Below are 21,278 nucleotides of genomic sequence, written 5' to 3'. Positions count from 1 at the left end.
GCTTTTCAGAGTTCATAGGTTAATCTTATCTGCTGCATTGTTTTTGAAAGTGATACAAACGAAGACTATTTTAACCCAGTATATTAAATATGTCAGTCCTCCTAATCAATTAATGATACAAGTGAGGATCCTTATTAAAATAATCATTTTGTGTCTGTGGTTGGCCTGGCAGATATCAGCCCACCAGCACAAGGAGTGGATCACAGGCAAGTCCAGAAAGAGCTAGGAGACGTCATTGTACGGCTACATAATCCTGTTGTGCTGACACCCACTACAGTTCAAGTCACCTGGACAGTAAGACTTTTCTAATTGCTACCTTTCATTGACAGCTTTAATCTTGTTTACTTGTCCCTGCAATTCTTTCTCAGCCCTGAAAAACCCTAGTCTGACCTGAGTACAAGTGGCCAGATAAGCTAACATTATACAGACAATGAACCATGTGCTAAAGGAATGGATTCTTTCTTTCTTTCTCGCTTTCATTGTGTCTATCTGTCTTTGTTAAAGTCAATCAGGTTCAGAAGCTTCACATGTATTACAAAGCATGTTAACTGACTGACAAAGAGCTTTTTAGCAGAATGTGTCTCAATCCATAATGCAAAAATGTGACTGATCCTTACACTATTCTTCGGTGTGTAAACTGAGTGTAATAAGCAAAATGAAGTATCAGAATTAAGGATAAATTGATATTTTCATAATCTCTCTCTACTTCAATCCATGGGGACCTCCCGCCACAATATCCCATTGCCTGGTGACCTTTACTTGCAATAATGATCTTCCTACGAGGCACTTGTGGACAGATGTGCGTGTAGATAATGCATGGTCTAAGTATGTAATGGTATTTCATTCTATAGCACAAGCTCTAACTTCACCTGATGGATTATGGAAGGCTGAATCTCTTTGACATTACCTACAACATCTCTGTTTAAGAGGTCAAACTATAGGGCTAGAGCTCCCGAGGACTAAGTTTATAGTATGTAGCTTTCAAAATGCTACATTTCTTTTCCTGGCACTTCAGGGAAGGGATTTGTAACCATAGGAGCAGAGATTTTCTAGGGTACTACACACCACAAATGAGTGCTTCGTTCTTCAGGCAGTTACCCTGTGGAGGGGAATACCAGAGAGGGGAGAGTGGACTAAGCACCACAGCAGTGCACAGGGCTTGAATGATTATTTTATATATGCTACTGCAGGGATCCAGGCAATGGGCACAGTATTTTTTGTTTACACGTGCAGTCTCACTACAGCCAGCAGCTAATGAGTCATATAGACTATAAAAGAGAAGAGGGGACTGAAGATGAAAAGTGTGTATTTGTATGTGTGTGTTGGGGGGAAGAGGGTGCGTGGTGAATTTTGCAGCACTGATGTAAGTCTTATTGCCTTTTCACTACAGAGCTTGGCTTGGTGGGGACTTAGACCTAGGTCCTACCAAATTCGCAGCCATGAAAAATGCATCACGGACCTTGAAATATTGTCTCCCCCTGTGAAATCTGGTCTTTTGAGTGCTTTTACCCTGTACTATACAGATTTCACAGAGGAGACCAGTGTTTCTCAAACTGGGGATCCTGATTCAAAAAGGGGTTGCAGGCAGGGGGGTCAGAGGTGTGTGTGTGTGTGTGTGTGTGGCAAGGCTATTTTAGGAAGGTCGCAGTATTGCCACCCTTACTTCTGCCCTGCCTTCAGAACTGAGTTGCTGGAGGGTGGTGGCTGTTGTCCAGCTGCCCAGTTCTGAAGGCAGCGTCAATGCCAGCAGCAGCGCAGAAGTAAGGGTAGCAATACTGTAACCCCCTCTACACTAACCTTGCAACACCCCCCTCCCCCTCCCATCCTTATAATCCCCACAATTATAACACTGACATTTTGGATTTAAATAGCTGAAATCATGAAATTTACAATTTTTCAAATCCTGTGACCATGAAATTGACCAAAATGGACCGTGAATTTGGGAATTCTCTCCTGCCCTCTCTCTCTTCAGCCAGTCCTGCTTACATGTGGCGATGGTTGGTCTCCAACTCAGAGCAGCAGCTCTTCTTAAATACAGTCTGTCTCCTTTTGCCACATGCTCAGCTGAAAAGCTCAGCCCCTCCCTCAGTAAGGCACCGGTGCAGAAAACCCTTTGTTCCATGGGGGTGAGTCAGTAGTTAAGAATCATTCAAAGTTGATAACCCCAGTTTGTAGTCCCCATAGCTTCTCTGTGACAGTCCTTCAGTGAAGCGTCAAGAGCCTTTCCTGGGCAGGATAGCTATCAGGAATGCATTTAAATAGGCTAGCCTTGGGCAAGGTTAGATGTGTTCATCAAATAATACAAAATGGAGGTCCTAGTAAAATAGGGCTTCAGAATACATAATGGAGTGTACAGTTTGATCCAGACACACTAATTCTTTCCACCAGGAAGAGATTAAATAATGTGAACAAACTCTCACATTGGTGCCTACCCTGTTTTTCATAAGGAAAATATAAATTGTTATGGTTTATAATATCAGCTTTTTTTGCTAGATCCCTTGATGTGAAAAGCAGTCTCCCTACACCATCTAACAAGCACACAATGCCCACCAGTGGTACATTAGAATTGCCCGAAGGAAGGAAAAGATGGGGAGGGAGGGGGAAGTTAGCACTGCTAATTAGAAAGTTTCTAGCAATCAGGACAAAACCATTTAATTAACCACAGTCTCCGGGATAGCAACCACACTATCCAGAGAGTAAAGCCAACTTATGTAGCATAAAGATCCAGCATAGCTAGCATCCAAAAGGAGACAGATGCCAGAAGAATGATGTGACTCTTTCCCTTCTGGAAATTCCTGTTTGGAATTCAAATGCTTTGCTAGATGACAGACCACCTAGATGCCTTTCTACCATTCTGATGGCTGGCAAACTGGCATCAGTCGCTCCCCTTCTTTGGGTTCTGTTGTTACAGATTTTTAAAATGATTCTGAAATTGTCTCCTCTGTTCCAAATCAGGACTTGAAATTCCAGAAATATTTTCCAGAAATAATAACTCTGTGATTTGCAAACTTTATATATACACCTCTACCCCAATACAATGTGACCCGATATAACACAAATTCAGATATAACATGGTAAGGGATAGCTCAGTGGTTTGAGCACTGGCCTGATAAACCCAGGATTGTGAGTTCAATCCTTGAGGGGGCCACTTAGGGATCTGAGGCAAAATCAGTACGTGGTCCTGCTAGTGAAGGGAGGGGGCTGGACTTGATGACCTTCTGGGGTCCCTTCCAGTTCTAGGAGATAGGATATCTCCATTATTTAATTTTTTTTTAAATGTAAATTTTAAAGCAGCGCTCCGGGCGGAGAGGGGGGCTGCACACTCCATTGGATCAAAACAAGTTTTATATAACGCGGTTTCACCTAAAACGCGGTAAGATTTTTTGGCTCCCGAGGACAGAGTTATATCGGGGTAGAGGTGTATGTATTGACTATAATATTGCATCCAAATATCTATGTCAAAAGAAGTCTGAAATTGCAAAATTAAGCCCTCAAAAGTTAGGTAATGGCAGTATTAAGGTTACCATTACAACTTACTTTTCCCCCGATAGAGTCTTTAATTACATGGTCACATAGTATTTTTTCCACAGGACCCCTGCCTCATTCAGTGAATGGGTAGTTGTTCAATATTTCTTTTTATCTTCTTTATTCAAAGAATGCCCCCAGGCTTTATTTAATGCACACTATCCCAATCCTGTACTGAATACAAAATTATTAATTTCCTCCTGGGTGCTGCTATAGTGCTCTCACCATAGTATCTGAGTGCTTCACAAACGTTAATTAATTTATTTTCACAACATGCCTGTGAGATTAGATGGTATTGTTATCTCCATTATATACATGGGGAACTGAGACACAAAAGATATCAATGCCAAAATTATCAAGTGTCCACTAAGTTTGGGTGCTGAACTTGAAACACCTGGTACCTGATTTTTCAGAGTATATATCATCTTTATACATTCAAAGTACAGCTCCAGTTGACTTCAATGTTAGTTGTGAGGGCTCAGCACTTCTACAAATCTGGCCCCATGTGTGGTTGTTTGGGCACCCAGAAATTGAGGAACATGCTGGTAGTGGCCAACTGTGAAAATTCTGGTAAGGTACCTCTCCAACATCACAAAGGAGCTCTGTGGCAGAGGGACGGATATAATCCAACCCCCCAGGGCAGCATTCAGCGTTCTTTAACCATGAGACCCTTCTTTATCTTCATGCAGTCCCTTGCCTCGTTCATTACACACCTTCTACCTCAGATAAAGCAGGGGTCCTATAGACAATAGTTTCCTTCACTACAAAACTCTGAATCATCCTCAGAGCAGGTCCATCCTGTGCACTGAATGAGGCAGATGTCATGTGAAAAAAATAGTATGTGATCAAGTAATTAAAGACTGTACCATAATGCATACACATAAGGGGCCCAAATTAAGCTTGCACAGGAGACAACCTTATTTCTGGCTTCTCCTGACTGTGGAGTGCTTGATTTTGGATGTAATCTATTAATTAGTTTTAAAACAAATGCAAACAAAATCTATCATATGGATCTCAATTTAGGGCATCAATAGGGTATCACCTTTACCTCCACCGCACAGACATCTACCATTTGAACTAGGGGAATTACTAGTAGCATTAGAAAAGTCTCTTGTCCTATGTAGGTAGCAGACTCTAGAGAGGAATGAGACACAAACTTGGTCAGTGTATTTCAAAGCTATTTGCTAACAGAAGAAGAATGCGGAAATTCAGGACTCCTGGGTTCAATTCCAGAGTCTGGAGGGGAGTGTGTTCTAATGACTATAGACCCTTCTGCCCTGTGCCTCCAGCCTATCTCTGTTCCTCTCTGCTTCCCCACCCTAGCTCCCTCTGCTCTGCCCTCCACTCTCTGCGCCTATCTAGCAATCCCCAACCGTTCACTTCTGCTCCCCACTCCCTCTCCAGTCAACCCTCTGATACCACCTCCTTCCACCCTTCCTCTCTACAGCTATCTAGCCTGTCTTCCCTGCCCCCAGCTTCTGCCCTCTTTCTCCTCTGCATCTATCGCACGCTCCATGCCCTGATGACTGCCCCACTCTGCTCTGGCTCCTATCCACTCCCTCCTGGTTCCTGCCTCCCTCTCCCTTTTCTCCTATGTATCCCACCATCCTGGCTCCTACCCTTCATTCGCCTCTACTTCAGGCCCCCTTCCCCTCTACTTATGTATATACCCTCCAATCCGTCCCCTTCCTCTCTGCTCCAGTCAACCACTACTATATCCCCCAATGGCTCCTGCCCCCTCCTCCTTTTATCCTCAGCACTCTCTGTTTCCTGCATCCCTCTCTATCCATTTCAAACCCCTCCCCCCACAAACACCCTGTACACCTCTGCCTTCCTCCATCTCTTCCATGCAGCCTGCAATAGAGAGAGAGAGAGAGAGAGAGACAGTCTCTCTGCTCTCCATTCCTGTGGCTAGTGCCACTGCAGCCCCTGCCAGACAGGAAGCCCAATTTCAGGGAAAGTCCTACTCTGCTCTGTAATTCTGGGTTATAGTATGCTCAGTTGCCCTGTAAGGGTGGGCACCCATGGTCTTGTCAGCACCCAGGAGGTGGGAAAGGTTGTACAATGCTGAGTACAGTTGGCATCGTCAGAGAACTTAGCTGCCAATCTCTAACAAGTTTTACTGCCCATGTACAAGCTGAGATTTTTTTGAAGTCTTAAAATTTGGCCAAACTTGGGTGGGTCTTTTTGTTTTATTTTTTATGAGAACAGCTAAAGGCACTTCCCTAACATCAGGGTAACTCACCTCTCTGCCAAATGTTCAAATCCCTGCTTCATAAGAACGGCCATACTGGGGCAGACCAACTGTCATCTGATTCACTATCCTGTCTTCCGACTGGCCAAAGCCAGGTGCTCCAGAGGGAATGACCAGAACAGGCAATCATCAAGTTGTCCACTCCCAGCTTCTGGCAATCAGAGATTAAGGACACCCAGAGTATGGATTGCATCCCTAACCAGCTTGGCTAATAGCCATTGATGGACCTATATTCCATGAATGTAACTAATTCTTGTTTGAACCCCATTACAGTTTTGGCCTTCACAACATCCCCTTGGCAATGAGTTCCACAGATTTGCTGTGCATTGTGTGAAGAAGGGATTGGAAGTTCTCAAATAAGCATTTGTATGAATTTTTTAACATGAGCAAAGCACAGTATTTTTTTCCTAATCTCGTTCTTGGAAACAGCTGAACCATTTTAGCTGAAACTTTCCAAAAAATTCAATTTGAGTCAGACATTTGATATGGAGAAATTCATAGAGTATGGCAATATTATAAGCAATTGAAAACAGGATATTGTAGTGGATTGGTAACCTTGACAAAAGCTTACCAGCTCCACCTATAAAGCATCCAAAAGCAAGGGCAGTTAAGTTCTGGAATAGGCTTCTAAGGGAGATTGTGGAATCCCCAGCTTTGGAGGTTTTTAAGAACAGGTTAGACAAACCCCTGTGAGGGATGGTCTGGGTATACTTGGTCCTGCCTCAGCTCAGGTGGATGGACTAGATAACTTCTCGAAGTCCTTTCTAGCCTTACATTTCTATGATTCTATGGGACTTAGAGGAAAACTTGTACTGGAGGAAATTTGGAAATGAAAACTTTAAACAAAGGAATCCGTGTACCTGGGAAGTATTTTTGAGCTTTCTGCTAGGTTTTATTATTACAGATGGGTGAATAGGGAACATTATCTTTCCAATTTTTTTCTTTTGTTATTGTTTAAACTGTTTATTTCCTTTGGTTGTCAAAAAGAAAGTGAAATTACAGGGAATCTGCATGCACATCTTTAACATTTTGAGTCAGGGTTGTTATAAGAAAAAATCTTAGACCTTATCCCACTATGAGCTTCATGCAGATGAATCCCTGAGACCTCTAAAGTCTTCAGTGGGGCTCTATATAGGCACTGGGGTCTGTCTATGCAGAGTTAACAGTAAAATAGGGGCCATATTAAGAAAATTTAGGACATGATGTGCCTAACTGAGGCTGTGAGGAGTCAGATTTATGTCTCTTCCTGTAAACATTTAAGTAACGGAGTTGTACTGGCACAAATATTTGCATAAAGCAAATCTTAAAGTCACAGGCACAAGTATTTGTGGAAACTGAATTTCACATTCCCATGTGTGACAAAGTTGGAATTTTCTGCAATACATTTATGAATGATAAGCATGGCAGTGACTTACTGGACTAGTCAGTGATGAGCTCCCAAAATCCTAATAACCGGTTCACTACTGGCTCCTCAGCGGCACATCGGTGGCGGGGGGAGGGGGGGGCCAACAGGATCTGAAGAAGTGAGGTTCTTACCCACGAAAGCTTATGCTCCCAATACTTCTGTTAGTCTCAAAGGTGCCACCGGACCCTTTGTTGCTTTTTACAGATTCAGACTAACACGGCTACCCCTCTGATACTGTGATAAGAAGAAGAGTCTACATGAGTCCAATAAATTTTTTGTTATGAATTATTTGCTCAGATCTAGTCACCACTGAAGGCATTTATGATACCTTCTTTTTAAAATGTTCTTTATTGGGGTTTGATGAAATGCCCAAGTGAGGATGTCATGTACTGCTTGTACATGGCAGGTTGCAAGGCTGCTACTAGCATGTCAGGCTTCTGCAGCAGATATGAATTGGCTACAGAGCTTCCATCATGTTGAGAGAGATACAAGAGATGTGTTCTCTATGAGATACATGAATGCACTGCTGCCTAAAGCCGTTACCAGCTCAAGTGAGGTATGTTATAAGTGGTGTCACCTAGTGGCTGTACATTATAATATAGTTTGAGCATTCCATTACAGAGGATAAATTTCTAAATGTCAGGAAATGATGAGTAAACTCTGCTGTTTGAAAGAATTTGTCTATGTAGGTGAAACACAGGCTGGAAACCCCAGTGAAATTTTGTCAAAATTGATAGAGTTTCACAAAAAAATTGGCTTTCTCTTAATGGCATTTTCCAACAGAAAACTGTTTTGACCAAAAAAAAAAAAAAAGTGCCAGTTCTAATGCGGCACTCTCCTGCTGTCACATCACTTCAATACAACTTAATTACCCTGCCCTGGTCCACTCTGCATTCCTACTCTTTCCCTTTCTCCTCTTCTGTTCCACAATATTGTTTTCCCTCTCAGCCAAGAACTCACCTGGTCCCTATAATGTCTTTTCTTCTCTCTCCAACCCCTGTGCCTTCCATGGAGTGTTAGAAAGTTGGTTTTGATGATACTAGAGAGGTGAATGAACCAGCTGATTGATTCTAATTCATCTCACTGCCCCTCACTCCTCTGCTTTCAGTCACACACTGTGCACAGTATAAGACACGGACTCACACAGAGCATGGGAGCTGGGAGGCAAGGAACTGAGAGAGGGAGACAGCTGGCTACCCATCCCATAGTTATCCAAGTAAACCCCACGGATTTGAAAGGAGTGTCAGAGATAAGAAATTATGAGCAGCCCTTTAAATATTAGATATATCCCACTTCAAACTTCAGGAGTAGTTACTTTTGAGTGATTTCAGAGCACACTGGGATCCTGCATCTAGCCCTTATGGATATCCTGGCCAGGCATGAATGCTGGTGAATTTCCAAGGTTATGGTTAGTTCTTACTGCTGAACTTGGCACAGACTGAGATGTACAGTAGCCGTGACCAAACTCACAAGTTATTCCGTCCAGATGGAGAATTGCTATTGGCATAATTATAAGTATCATCTTATTCAGGATATTCTGGGAGGAGAATTTACATACAAAAAAGTGTTCTGCAAAATGTCTTTAGACTGCGGCTTAGTGGGCTTGTCCCCGGGAAGCCATAGCAACAGGCTTGGCTAAGTGATGAATTTCTGTGTCATATTTTTGACACCTGAATAGCCTGATAGTATAATCTAATGGGTTTAGAATCCATACAGCATTTGGTGGTGATGTGCATAGATCTGGAAAAGGCAGTTTCCTGGTCCATAGAAATGTACCAGTAACTAGTGCTAATAGTGCACAAAGTGTCACTAGTGTATTTAACTGGTCCTATTACTAGGTAAAACAAACATGTTAGCTCAGTACAAAATCTATTGTTTATTGCCTACCCTGTGTAGGAAACTGATTGGTGTTACAGTTATTTCCTCTACTAAATAGTCATCATGACATCGAGATCAATTGTGCCTTTTAAGGCATCACATGATATTGGGGGCAGTGTAGAGCAGCAGCCCACCAGCAATTATTCTCTGCTACCAGGTTATATGCCCCTTGAAGGCATATGCACCCTCTTATTTGAAGGAAGAAAGGTGCCCTTAGTTCCACCTCCTCTCCAGCTTTTTTGGGCGGATAGCATTGCTATCTGTACTAGCTAGAAGTAGTCTGTGGCTGCATCCTGTGTAGGACAAGAGAAGGGACGCTTTTCCTTGTGTCCTCCCTGATATTCCTTGCATATGATTGTGGGGCCAGCCACAGTCTGGCCCAAATACATGACATTAACAATATGTCAGGGTGTTTCAGGTGGCAGTGCCTAAGCACACACCACAAGTGAAATGATGACACTATAGATGGTGCTTTATTAGTTACACTATTGAGCGTGTTATAAAATGGTTAGCAAGGTCTTCTGTTCTAATATTTAGTAGTATAGTGAATGCTTGCAATACCTCACACTTCAGAATTGAAAATATTTAATGGCTAAAATCTGGTGATCTGAATTAATAGTTATAGTTTCATTGTATGCAGCTTTATGAGCCTTCATTATTAGATGTACTCTGTGTGGGTGCTTAGGTGCACATATACATGCTGTGACAAAGTTCCTCCTCTATCTTGGTGGGTCCTGCACTTATTGGCGGATTTTCTTGCCTCAGAGATTCACCATGTGGGTTGGGGAACAGCCCAGAGACCTTCCCCTCTGGAAGAACCCACAGTCCAGGTCAATTGGGAGGTTTGGGGGGGAACCCAGGCCCGCCCTCTACTCCGGGTTCTAGCCCAGGGCCCTGTGGACTGCAGCTGTCTATAGTGCCTCCTGTAACAGCTACATGACAGCTACAACTCCCTGGGCTACTTCCCCATGGCCTCCTCCAAACACCTTCCTTAGTCTCACCACAGGACCTTCCTCCTGGTGTCTGAATACACTTGTGCTCCTCAGTCCTCCAGCAGTATACCCTCTCAGCTCCTTGCACCTCTTGCTCCCAGCTCCTCACACTCCCACCACAAACTGGGGTGAGCTCCCCTGCTCTGGTCACTCAGGGAACAGAAAACTACTCATCCAGTGACCAGTATATTTGCCCTCTACCAGACTCCTGTACCCCACTGGTCTGGGTCTGTCACAATGCATATAGTTTGTGTCACAAACACAAATATACACATATTTTATATACAGCCTACTGATTTTCAGAGTAGTATTTTTTAATTTTTCCCTTTTTGACAACTCTTTGTACCCATCAGTTCTTAAAGATTCAGCAAAAAAAACAAAAAACAAAAAGTCAGATTAAAAGTGACACTGTATTTTTCTGAAGTTTCGAGAGAAATCTAATTTTAAATTAGCTTTGGATTATTAAACAGCTCAGACATATACTATAGTTTAGATGAAAATGATGTATTATGAAGTATGCAAAGGAGTTAATACTGTATTTTGTATTAAACGTGAGGTTCATAAAGTCTTTACGTCTGTAAAACATTTAATTAATGAAAGTCAAACATGGATAAAAACAATTTACCCTGATTTACAGACTCCCTTCATCTGGAAACAGCTGCTTAATGTTCTTCTTAAAAACACAGCTTGATTCTTTCAGTATTAACAAGCTATTATTGTGAGTTATGTCCCTCTTTCAGTGCATAAATTCACTTAAAGTGAATGTAGAAAAGTTTATAAAATGCAGGCTTAATGTTGTTGTAACATATGTCGCAAGGTTTTTAACGGTGACAATTTTGATTAAAGACATTTTTGCTTTGCTCTTGTAAATTAAGTTTTCTTCTTGCTTGCTCTGTTTTTTAATGTTATAAGAACTGAATAACTTAATGACTAGTAAGTGAGGGGTATAGTAAAGGTAGTGGAAGTCAAAAGATCTTGGTTTGTGCCTTCAGTCTTGGACCCACTTATTCTTGACATAGCCCAAACAAGCATAGCTCTAATTCTGGAAAATCTTTGATGAGTTAGCAAGCTGTCAAGAGGGTGAAGGAAATCGTTCTTGTCACAACTCAGCTATAAGACTAGAGTTAACAACCCAGTCAGCTATATGTCCAAACTGACACACAGAACGTGCTACTTGTATTATTTTCTTTGGCTGTTTGCTTGACAACTGCAGAAGTGAAAATCTTCTTTTAGCATGCAACATTTTCACTGTTAGAGATTAAAATACAAATTCGTGCAAATGTTACAGTACAGTATGGCATAATATCTCAACGTTATTTGATATGATACCTTTTTTTCCAGATAAAAATGCTTGTGGTCACTTCAAGATAATACATTTTGAACTATCTTTCTTTCAATTACTGTAATGTTTATTGTTTTGAAAGACAGGGTAGAATTGTTATATTACTGTATACAACCCTGACCTTGAATTCTGTTTGCACGGCAACAAATTAAATACAAACAACAACAACATTCCATCCTCATCTGATGGCATGAGTGCTCTGTAACCTCAGAATGCAAATAGACTGGTTAGTCTAAGAACACAGGAAACAACACATTTTCTTGGTCATTGTTTTTCTGCATCTGTCTATGTTTATTTTGCTTTCCTGAATATCTCATGAAAGGACCAGCCATAAGCCAAGTAATGGACTAACTAAAAGCATATAGTACATCTTCAAAGCTTTGTACTTTTCTGAAAATAAATGGTTTTTCCTTTCTTTCTCATATTTCAGCACATCAGTAGCCAAGTTCATTTTAATTGTTTCACATGCAATACTCATTATGACAAATTGCTAGAAAATTATCTACTTATGATTTTTGTTATTTATTTTATGCTTTGAGATGTAGGTGGGTGTATCATAATATCTAATGGGATAAAGTAAAGGGAACAATGAGAGAGTTACACCACTTTAAAAAAATTAAGTGAAATGACAGTAATCCACAAGAAGCTTTAATTTTAGATTTTGAGGAAGTCAGTAACAGTCAACTGACTAGTTTGCTGTTTGTCATAAACACATGAATATGGTTTCATTATTGGATTATGGATCATGTACTTTAAAATGTATATTAATGTGCCAATTCATACTATTTCCAGGTTGACCGCCAATCCCAGTTTATTCAGGGTTATCGAGTAATGTATCGCCAAACATCAGGCCTGTCTTCTCCAATGGCATGGCAGAATTTGGATGTGAAAGTCCCCACTGAGCGCAGTGCTGTCCTAGTCAACTTGAAAAAAGGGGTTTCTTATGAAATTAAAGTTCGACCCTATTTCAATGAATTCCAAGGAATGGATAGTGAATCAAAGTCTGCCCGTACTACTGAAGAAGGTTAGTATAATTATCAAAAAAAAAAAAGCAACCGGCTTCCCCATCTTGTCTCAAAGGGGAAATCATTGTGTTCATTGTGAAGACTGTGCAAATAATTTTGTTCTAATTAGTTTCCAAAATGTCTGTACATAATTCACTGAAGATTTCTCTGTTTTGCATGAAAAACTGGCTTTAGGATTTCACCTAACAATCTATTTGGGTGGTATAATACTATGGGGTCTGCATTGGCCAGTCCTATGCCTCTCTTCTCCAGAAGAAGAACAGGAGTACTTGTGACACCTTAGAGACTAACAAATTTACCTTTTGTCTCCTCAACGTGTGCAGCAAGCAATTTTGGGTTTCTGACACATGTTCTGCAACAGCATTTCCTTTAAAGTACCCAGGCTGCTGGTGCAGCAGACCCAGTCCATGGTTTGGAAGTAGAGAAAACTTTTGCAGATCACTGAGTAATAATAGGCATTCTTTTCTGAATGGGAAATAACATAGATGGATGGCATGGCTAGGAGAAGAGGATGGGTGAAGGACTCCCAATAATGCCTTTAATTAGTGTGCAAAAAGACTAAGACTAGTCCAAGTAGCACACCATTCTTTTGAAGCAACCCTCTATGGTGCTAAACACAATGAAACCAGTTGTCCGTTTCTCAGTGTCAGGAAAATATCCTTAAAACACAGATCAGAACATGCATACGATACAGAAGTAGCAACCATCTTATAACACCGAAATGAAGAAACAACCCTCTGTACATCATGCAACATAGATGTATTGTTCTGCTTAGAAAGAGATGCTTTTAGAGTTGACTGGAGTGTAAAAAGAGAAGAAATTAAGCTGGCTTTGACATAAGTATTCTCTCCCCCCGCACACACACACACACACACACACAATTATCTAATCATCCCTATTTCCACAGTATCTGAGCCACCACTGGCATCTCTTGGATGGTCTTGTGGCCAAACTACAAACCTGGAGTCAAGAGATATGGGCTATCTTCCTGGCTCTGCCACAGACTTCTTTTGAAGCCTTAGGCAAGAAATGTAGGCCAAGACTTTCAAAATGGGCATCTATTTTATTAAAATCTTGACTGTAATCTTTCTGTGCCTGAGTTTTTTTATCATTCAGATATGGGTCTATGTGATCTCCATTACTCATAGGGTGTTGTGAGGAAGTTTATTCAATAATGATTGCAGCATGCTTTGAGATCTTGGAATGGAACATGTCATCATCATAGTTGTTGACATTGTTGTTATTATTATTATTATACTTTTCACCTTCAAACATGTTATAATTACTTAGTTAGACAACAGTTAAGTAACCAACCCTGGGATCAGTTTTGTGAGTTAGGTAGTTGCTGTCCCTGTTTTACAGATGGAGAAACTGAGGGTCCTATGACTTGCTTGAGATCATACAGGGAGTCATTGACAAAGGCAAGTTAAGAATTTGGGAATGCCTGACTCCCATTGCTTTGATTAGATCATAAATCCTAAATTCTTCAGTAAAGATTAGCTTCACTGTAGTATGAACAAAGCTTGTTTTAAAAGTTTAAAAAAAGAAAATTGGAAAAAAGCTTACTGAGTTGAAATTGCTTTGCTAGAATTTCATTGTAGGATTTTTCTCCCCCTCACTAGAGGATTTTATCCTTGTCCATTCTCAATTGATTTTTGTTGTTTATTTAGTTCATCTAAGTGTCTCCTGCTAAAGTTAAATTAAGACTCGCTAAAAAAGAGAAAAGGCTTTGTATCTGTAGTCTATTTCTGTAAAGTACTTCAGGAGTGACATTTTCATTTGTAACCCTCACCTCCCAGCAGAACCTGTCAGGTAATTTCCTACTTTAAAGGCCACTTTTTCTTGTGGAATAACTTTCTACACAGTAAAGATTTTTAGAACTTTCCTTGCCTACAGATGTGTTAAAGTCACAGTCCATGTATATATTAGTCTAACCTTCGGCCACTCTGTTGACTAGTGTCTTCTTCAGAAAAACAAACGGTTGCCACTTGTCAAATGTCAATCATTATAAAAGATTCCCCAACCCCCACAGTAATTAACTGCTTGTGTGATAGACTTTTTTTTTCTATCAAAGCACCAATAGGTAACATAAGCTTCCGTGAGAAAATTAGTGATTGTATTTCAATGGCTATTTCCTTTGATTCTTCCAGTTATCTTTGTAAATACCTTGCTGTTCATACTTTTGTAAAGATAGTCCCAAATAAATGTTTGGTGAATATGATTTACTTCTCATTCATACATAAAAGGAGTAGTATTTTTAAAGGTATCACACTTGTTGCATTGACATCTGATTCTGTTTTGAAAATCAGTCTTTTCAGTCCTGACTTTTGAAAAAGTCAGTTATACTATCTTTAGAGAAACAATTTGGAAGAGTGCTGTGAATACTGTAATTTTTGCAACATCAAAATATATAGCTTTGGCAAAGGCAATGTACTACCAGAAAGAAGTTTCAGCTTTTTTACTGGATTTAATTTGACATAGAATGTTACTTCTGAGGCCTACCTCCAAAAATCAATTTCACCACAGTTAGACTTTTCCTCTAGATCAGACGTTTGTTACAATTCAGTATCCATTCATCTCCTACCTCTTTGGCCTTGTGAAAGTAACAAATGGAATTCTGTTTGGTTGCGTCTGGAAAAGATGAGCAGTGATTTGGGTTCTTTCATATCTGTAGCAAGAAGCTGAGCACTGGAATAATTGATCTGTCAAGAATCAGGCAAGGTGTTCTCCACAAGCTAGCATCAAGGGAAATGAGAAAACAGTTTTAAAAATGTTATTTTTCAGTGTGGTCTATTTAATAACTACAGCACAGTCAGACAAGTGGTTTAATTTATATCATGGTGCCAGCTGACAGAGCAATATTATCATAGAGAGAGAAGTCAGGACTGTCTATACACACACACACACACACACACACACACGAGAGAGAACTGGACAAATAATAATGGATCATGTATTTGATAATTTTCAGGTTTTTTGTTCACAAATTATCCTAAAAGCTGAACGTGATTTTTTTTTTCAAATTCATTCACTTATTTGAAATTCCTCAGGAAATAATTAATACTTGGTCTGTGTGTTGTTCATGACCTGTTCATTGCAAATGTATGGTATTCTAAACTTGAGCTCTCTTGTTTAGTGTTCATTGGACACTATTTTCATAGTGTCCACTTGCTGTTTGGATTAGTCTGACTCAAGGCTTTTATTAATTTCAATTTCACTTTCCATTAATATTATTCTGTATCCTCTTAAAATTCCAGAAAATTAATTCACTATAATAGTCATAAAATATAAACTCAAAGAAGGAATTAATACAGTTGAACTGAAGGTTTTTTTTTTAAAAATCAAAATGAATATTTTTCAAAAATATCTTGCAGTATTTGTTCAGTTCTCTTTCTCTACATAGGTTTGTACAGTATGTATATGTGATGTATTATCTTTCCATATGCATTGTGTATTTTTGTATATAAATGAATGTTCTACACGTTAAGGAGGGAAGTGAATGTATTTCAACAAAACAGTCCATTATATTTTAATGCAAAGAGGATAAGCAGCTTAGTTTTAATCTCTGCCACTATAATAATAATGCAGGTGCAAGGGTGTGGCTTTAAGTATAGAAGACAGTCCCAGTGTGGTAAGCCCTACCAGTTGGTGGTATTGGGAAGAGAGAAAGGGAATAGGTTCAGGAATGGAGACCCCAACGCAGGATGGTTATAGAGATAGATGTCCTACAGGTTCATGCATTTATTATTAATTTTCTTTTAGAATCAGGTACGTTTATTTACATTTTTGTTGTTAAAGAGAGAATAGATTTTTTTATATTGATACTGTTTTTATTATGTGGCTTAGTTCTGTTTCAAGTGCTACAAAACTTAGGTCCTAGTCTTCAACTGCACCAATTTTATACTCAGCATGGTTGAGAAAAGTAGCTTTAGGCCACCTTTCTGCTTCACTGATTTGGGTTGGCCAGGGGCCAATTTGCCCCTGGAGTAACTTAGAGCAATTTAAGTGCTGCACAAGTTACATCAGCTACTGCAGTTCCTTAGAGACCACTACATTGCAATGGGCGAGTAAAGTACTGTGGTACCACACTTAGCTGCTAGGAGGCACTCAAGAGGTGAGGGCCCCATTATGATTTGGTACTAAAAGTGGGATTTTCAGACCAGACCCTGAAAGAAGGGAAAGATGGAGGCACGTCTGTTGATCCTGCAGCAACAACAGGCAGCAACCCAAGAGCAGAAGAAGATGACCGCCATAAGAGAAGAGGCTACCACAGCCAACCTGCTGCTAGTGATCAACATGATAGAACAACAACAGGGAAATTTGGCAAGAACTCCAGAATGCTTTCTATCATAATATTTTGAACCATATGGGGGAAGTTAGAGTCCTGAGGGGAGGGCTATGGATAAGAATCCCAGGTCAGAGCAGTCCCTTTGGAGAGGTCAAGCAGGATATTCCTACAGCTAGGAGGTAGGAGGTGGCAGTTAGGAAAGTAGATAAGAGGGGCTTTGTGTGAAGAACCCTAGGTTCTCACACTTGTGGGGGACTCTTCCACCTCGATGCAAGGGTGTGGCATTAAGTATAGAAGACAGTACCAGTAGTGGAGGCCATACCAGTAGGTGGTATTGGGAAGACAGAAAGGGAATAGGTTCTGGAATGAAGACCCCAATAGAGGATGGTTATGGAGGGAGGTGGTCTCCAGGATCATGCATTCAAAGAGCTTGGGGTAGGTCAAGATCCCAAGCAGGGAGACAAAGATATCCCAGACCAGCAGTGAGCTCAGAGGAAAAGAGCAGTGTAGGTGGGTCCTCCAGGCCTGCTTTGAGAGGTTTCACAGAAGTAGCCAATCAGAACCCAGCAGGCTCAGATAAAAGGAGCTGCTAGGCCTTAGCAGGTCAATTCCTGGCTCGGACAAGAGAGGCAAGGCCAGGTTCTCCTCTCTGACCACAGGTGCTCAAGGGATAGCCAGAGTTTGGTGCTGGCTGCATTTGAATAGCTGGGTTTGCAGGGAGAGAGAGAGGACTAAGAACTTTGACCCTGAGATAAGAGTGAAGCAAAAATAAATAAATAAATAGGTGGGGGGGACGACTAGGTAGGAAGCGCCCCAGGGAAGAAACAACAACAAACTGAAATTAAGCACTATGTGGCTGCTATGTATAAGGTCCCTGAGTTGGAACCCAAAGTAGTCAGAGATCCCAGGTTCCTCTAACAGTCACAGTGGCATAAACCCGAAGAAGGGGACATAGCTTATTTGAGAATCTAAACACAGGGCTGAATTTAAAGGGTCCAGAGCTGGGGCTGAAGACCCTAGTGAGGGCAGTGTTACTGTTCTTTTATTGAACTCTTTACTATCTCAGAAGTGTTTCATTTGGACTTTGTGACTTGGTCGGAGGGGCAAGCCACTGAAGCCCCACCAAGGTCAGCTGGCAGCCTACAGAGGGTTCCAGGCATGAGAAAAAGATTGTGTACCACACCCAGCTACTAGGAGTCTCTCAAGAGGTGAGATCCCCCCATTACAATCATTAAAAGGAGTTGAGTTTAAATTCCTGGATCCAGATTTGTAGGTCATATTCTGCAAAACATCAGGTGTAGTTGAGAAGCCATAGGAAAAATTAATGAATCCTGGACTGACTCAGGAAACTTGAGTGATCCTGACACCCCAGCTGTCCCTGAGGCTGCCAGTGCTTTTGGGTAACCCAGGCATTGAAAGCCAGGGAAGATCAAAAGGTGAATAGGGAGATGATGGTGACTTTGGGCCCACTTTTCAGGGAACTATGGTCCAAGGGTGTTTAAACAATCAGGAAAACCCAGTAATGAAAGGATTTTTCCAGAGTTTTGGTGCCCTCAGAACTAATGGAGCAACAAAGTGAACCAAGTCCTTTATGGACAGGAATACAGAGCTAGAGGAGAAAACTGAGGGAAAGGCTTCAGTTGGAAATCCTGGACCTCAGTGAATTTTTTGTTTAATGTGACAGAAATGTACTAGAAAAAACCCTGGACCTACAGGTTGCTGGGGCTTTCAGAACTTGGCATCACAGCAAGAGTGAGAGGTGCTTGGAACGCCAGTGGGTTCTCTAATGAATGTGCTAATGGTGCTGTGAAATTGATAATGTAGTCTCTACCATAACATCTTTAAAAAATAATTGGGGGACTCTGCAGTTCACACGTTCTCACTTGTGGAATAAAGGTGTCATGCTGAAGGTGATGATATTCTTTCCCAGGGAAATGTCTTAATAACACAAATCACTTTGGTGACTTAGCCTGGAACTGTGGCAACACTTCTGTATTCTTTATCTGGGGCATGGACAAGGGAAGAGAGACTGCAAAAGAATGAGATATCATAAATGTTCAATACCCTCAAGTGATTAAACATACAAAAAGCAGCAGGACAAGAGTGAATGATGGAGCAGAACAGGAACCGCCCAGGGAAAAGAAGAGGTGGATATTTTTTTGAGTTGGGTTCAATATCGTTGAAGCAGAGGGACTCTTAATTGCCACCTTTCATGTAAAATAATTTTAAGATGCAATTAAACTTCTTATGGAACCAGGTAGCTGAAACAATAGGGGCCTCAAACAAAACACAGGCACATGTCACCACCTACAACAATGGCACATGTGAGGTCATTTAGAAATTTTAACTGTATGGGTGGAGAGGTTTTGCTATTTTGAGTGGGGATGCATGTGAGAGAGATGCACACCACACAGGGTTACAGATGTTCATTTTATCATCCCTTGACCATTCAATTATGTGATGTTATGGTCAGTTCATATGCTATTTCATATATAATTAATATATGTTAAATAGAAATAAATTGTAGGATTATACAAGTATAGGATTGATAAGTATTTGGGAGTGATGAGTGTGTATTATGTGTATAAGTAAAGCATGGCTGGAACGCAAGGCCTGCAGGCTGAGACCTGTAAGATGTTAGTTTAGCCATACTAGGTCCTAGGCTTAAGAACACTTGACAAAAGTGGGTGAACTGGGAATAACTCTGTGCAGTAAAGTCACAAGATTACAGTAAAGATGTGCCAACACGTGATGTTACAGAAAAGTAGATCGTAATGACTGCAGTGTATTGTCCAAAACCACTAGACACCTAATTGTAACATCTTTGAATGTCTGTCTTGACTGCAGGCTACATGTTGTGCGTAGATGCTAATGAGAATAAGAAGAACTAAGAACAGCCTATGAAAAATGGGGCACTCCAATAGTCATGGGGTGTGGAAGAACAGATAAGGAAAAGAGAGCACCTTCATACATATGTATAAGGAGTTAGGTATATTCAGAATTACAATATAAAAGAGGGTTCCATGATTGGGTAAAAGTAGGAAAACCCAAGGAATGATCTCATCCCTCCAGCAGGAACCATACCTCTAGCAATGATCATCTATTGAGAAGTCCATCAGACCCTAGAATATTTTTGTGGATGTGTGTATGACTGCAGTTTTAATTATTGCATGTTAATAATTAAACATTAAAGTTACAATTTACAATTGTAATTGTAACTTTACTTATTGCTTTAATAAAACTTGTAGTATGGACAGGACTTCGTACTTGTGATTGTGTATGTGGTCCCTATCCTTGGACTTGGTGTGTTTCTAGAGTCTCCACATTTGAAAAAAGCACCAGAGGCAATTTTCACTCTGTTGAACTTCAAACGGTAGCAACCAGAGCTGAACCCACGGTAGTGTATTATAACATTAAATTCACTTTAAGCAAAATAAAAGGCTATACAGAGGAAGAGCAGAAAGACAGCCTGGATGAGCACTTGGAGCATGGCCCTGAGGAAAAGCAAGGATAGAGAGATCTTTTTGAGCTCAGTGCTGTGTGAAAGAGGCTTCAAACTGTGAGCAAAGAAATTGTCATTTTTCTGATTGTCCTGCTCTGTCCCGGAGAGGTCTGAGCACTGATATTCTTTGTAAATAAACAGAATTGCTTCAGAGAAATACCTGACTGCATCATCAATTTATCCTCCTAACTGGGATAACCCACAAAGCCCCAAAATTTTGGCTAATCCCTCAAATCAAAAGGAGTAACAATATATATGACCATTTCTCTGGCAATGTGACTGAGATTAAAGCCCCATGTGTTTTAACTCTTTGGCCAGGCAAAAACTGGAATATCCTACATTTAAATACCTTGAGGATACGTGTCTTTAAAAATATCCCCTTCTATTCATCACTAGGCAATATTAGATCGTGGAGGGACAGTGGGGATAGGGGGATCAGAACAATGTTTAGGGCGGACTGAGTTAGCAGATTTAATTTCTGCATGCAGTCGCAACCATGTGTATAAGAAAAGGAATATAAGTCTGAGACTAATTCTAATGTAAACTTGAGACATGCTAAAATAAATAAATAAACAAATAAAATAAGAGTGATTTGCATTGTTTCTGTGTTTCACAACTACTGCATTTTCATTCAATGCTCTGCTTCTTTTCAGAAAGGCATTTTTCATAATTGTCGTTGCCCAAGAATGTATGCATCTCTAAGCCCATGAGAATGCAAACTTCATAGATTCTCTGCTTACTCTTACACTGTTTAAGCAAAATTAATGATCCAGCAACTGGACTAATGTTATTTTTCTATTTGTTCCTTCTACCCGATATAGCTCCAAGTGCCCCTCCGCAGTCTGTTACTGTTCTAACAGTTGGAAACCATAACAGCACAAGCATCAGCATTTCCTGGGACCCTCCCCCACCAGATCACCAAAATGGAATCATCCAGGAGTATAAGGTAGAACTGATGTACAATGGGAGGGATGTGAATTAAACCAAATTGTGTGGTTGAATTATAGAACATTACATTTTTTTGTGGATTTAGATTTTGACATAATGAAATACACATCTGTATAATA

The 21,278-nt window shown here is 40.5% G+C and overlaps 1 protein-coding gene across 32 annotated transcripts in view; it reads left to right on the top strand.

Annotated features, from left to right (window-relative positions):
• The window catches only part of ROBO2 (roundabout guidance receptor 2), a 1,484,585-nt gene that overhangs the window by 1,383,148 nt on the left and 80,159 nt on the right, over positions 1 to 21,278 (top strand). For all 32 annotated transcript variants that reach the window (XM_065575614.1, XM_065575735.1, XM_065575671.1 and 29 more), the window contains 3 exons: positions 173 to 294; positions 12,189 to 12,420; positions 21,033 to 21,157. In XM_065575614.1, coding sequence (XP_065431686.1) covers positions 173 to 294; positions 12,189 to 12,420; positions 21,033 to 21,157 — 479 coding nt within the window. The remainder of the gene's footprint in view (positions 1 to 172; positions 295 to 12,188; positions 12,421 to 21,032; positions 21,158 to 21,278) is intronic.

Source organism: Chrysemys picta, chromosome 1 (genome assembly GCF_011386835.1).
Source record: "Chrysemys picta bellii isolate R12L10 chromosome 1, ASM1138683v2, whole genome shotgun sequence".
Lineage (NCBI taxonomy): Eukaryota > Metazoa > Chordata > Testudines > Emydidae > Chrysemys > Chrysemys picta.
Note: the sequence above shows the minus strand (reverse complement) of the source record. Positions and strands in the feature narration are given on the sequence as shown.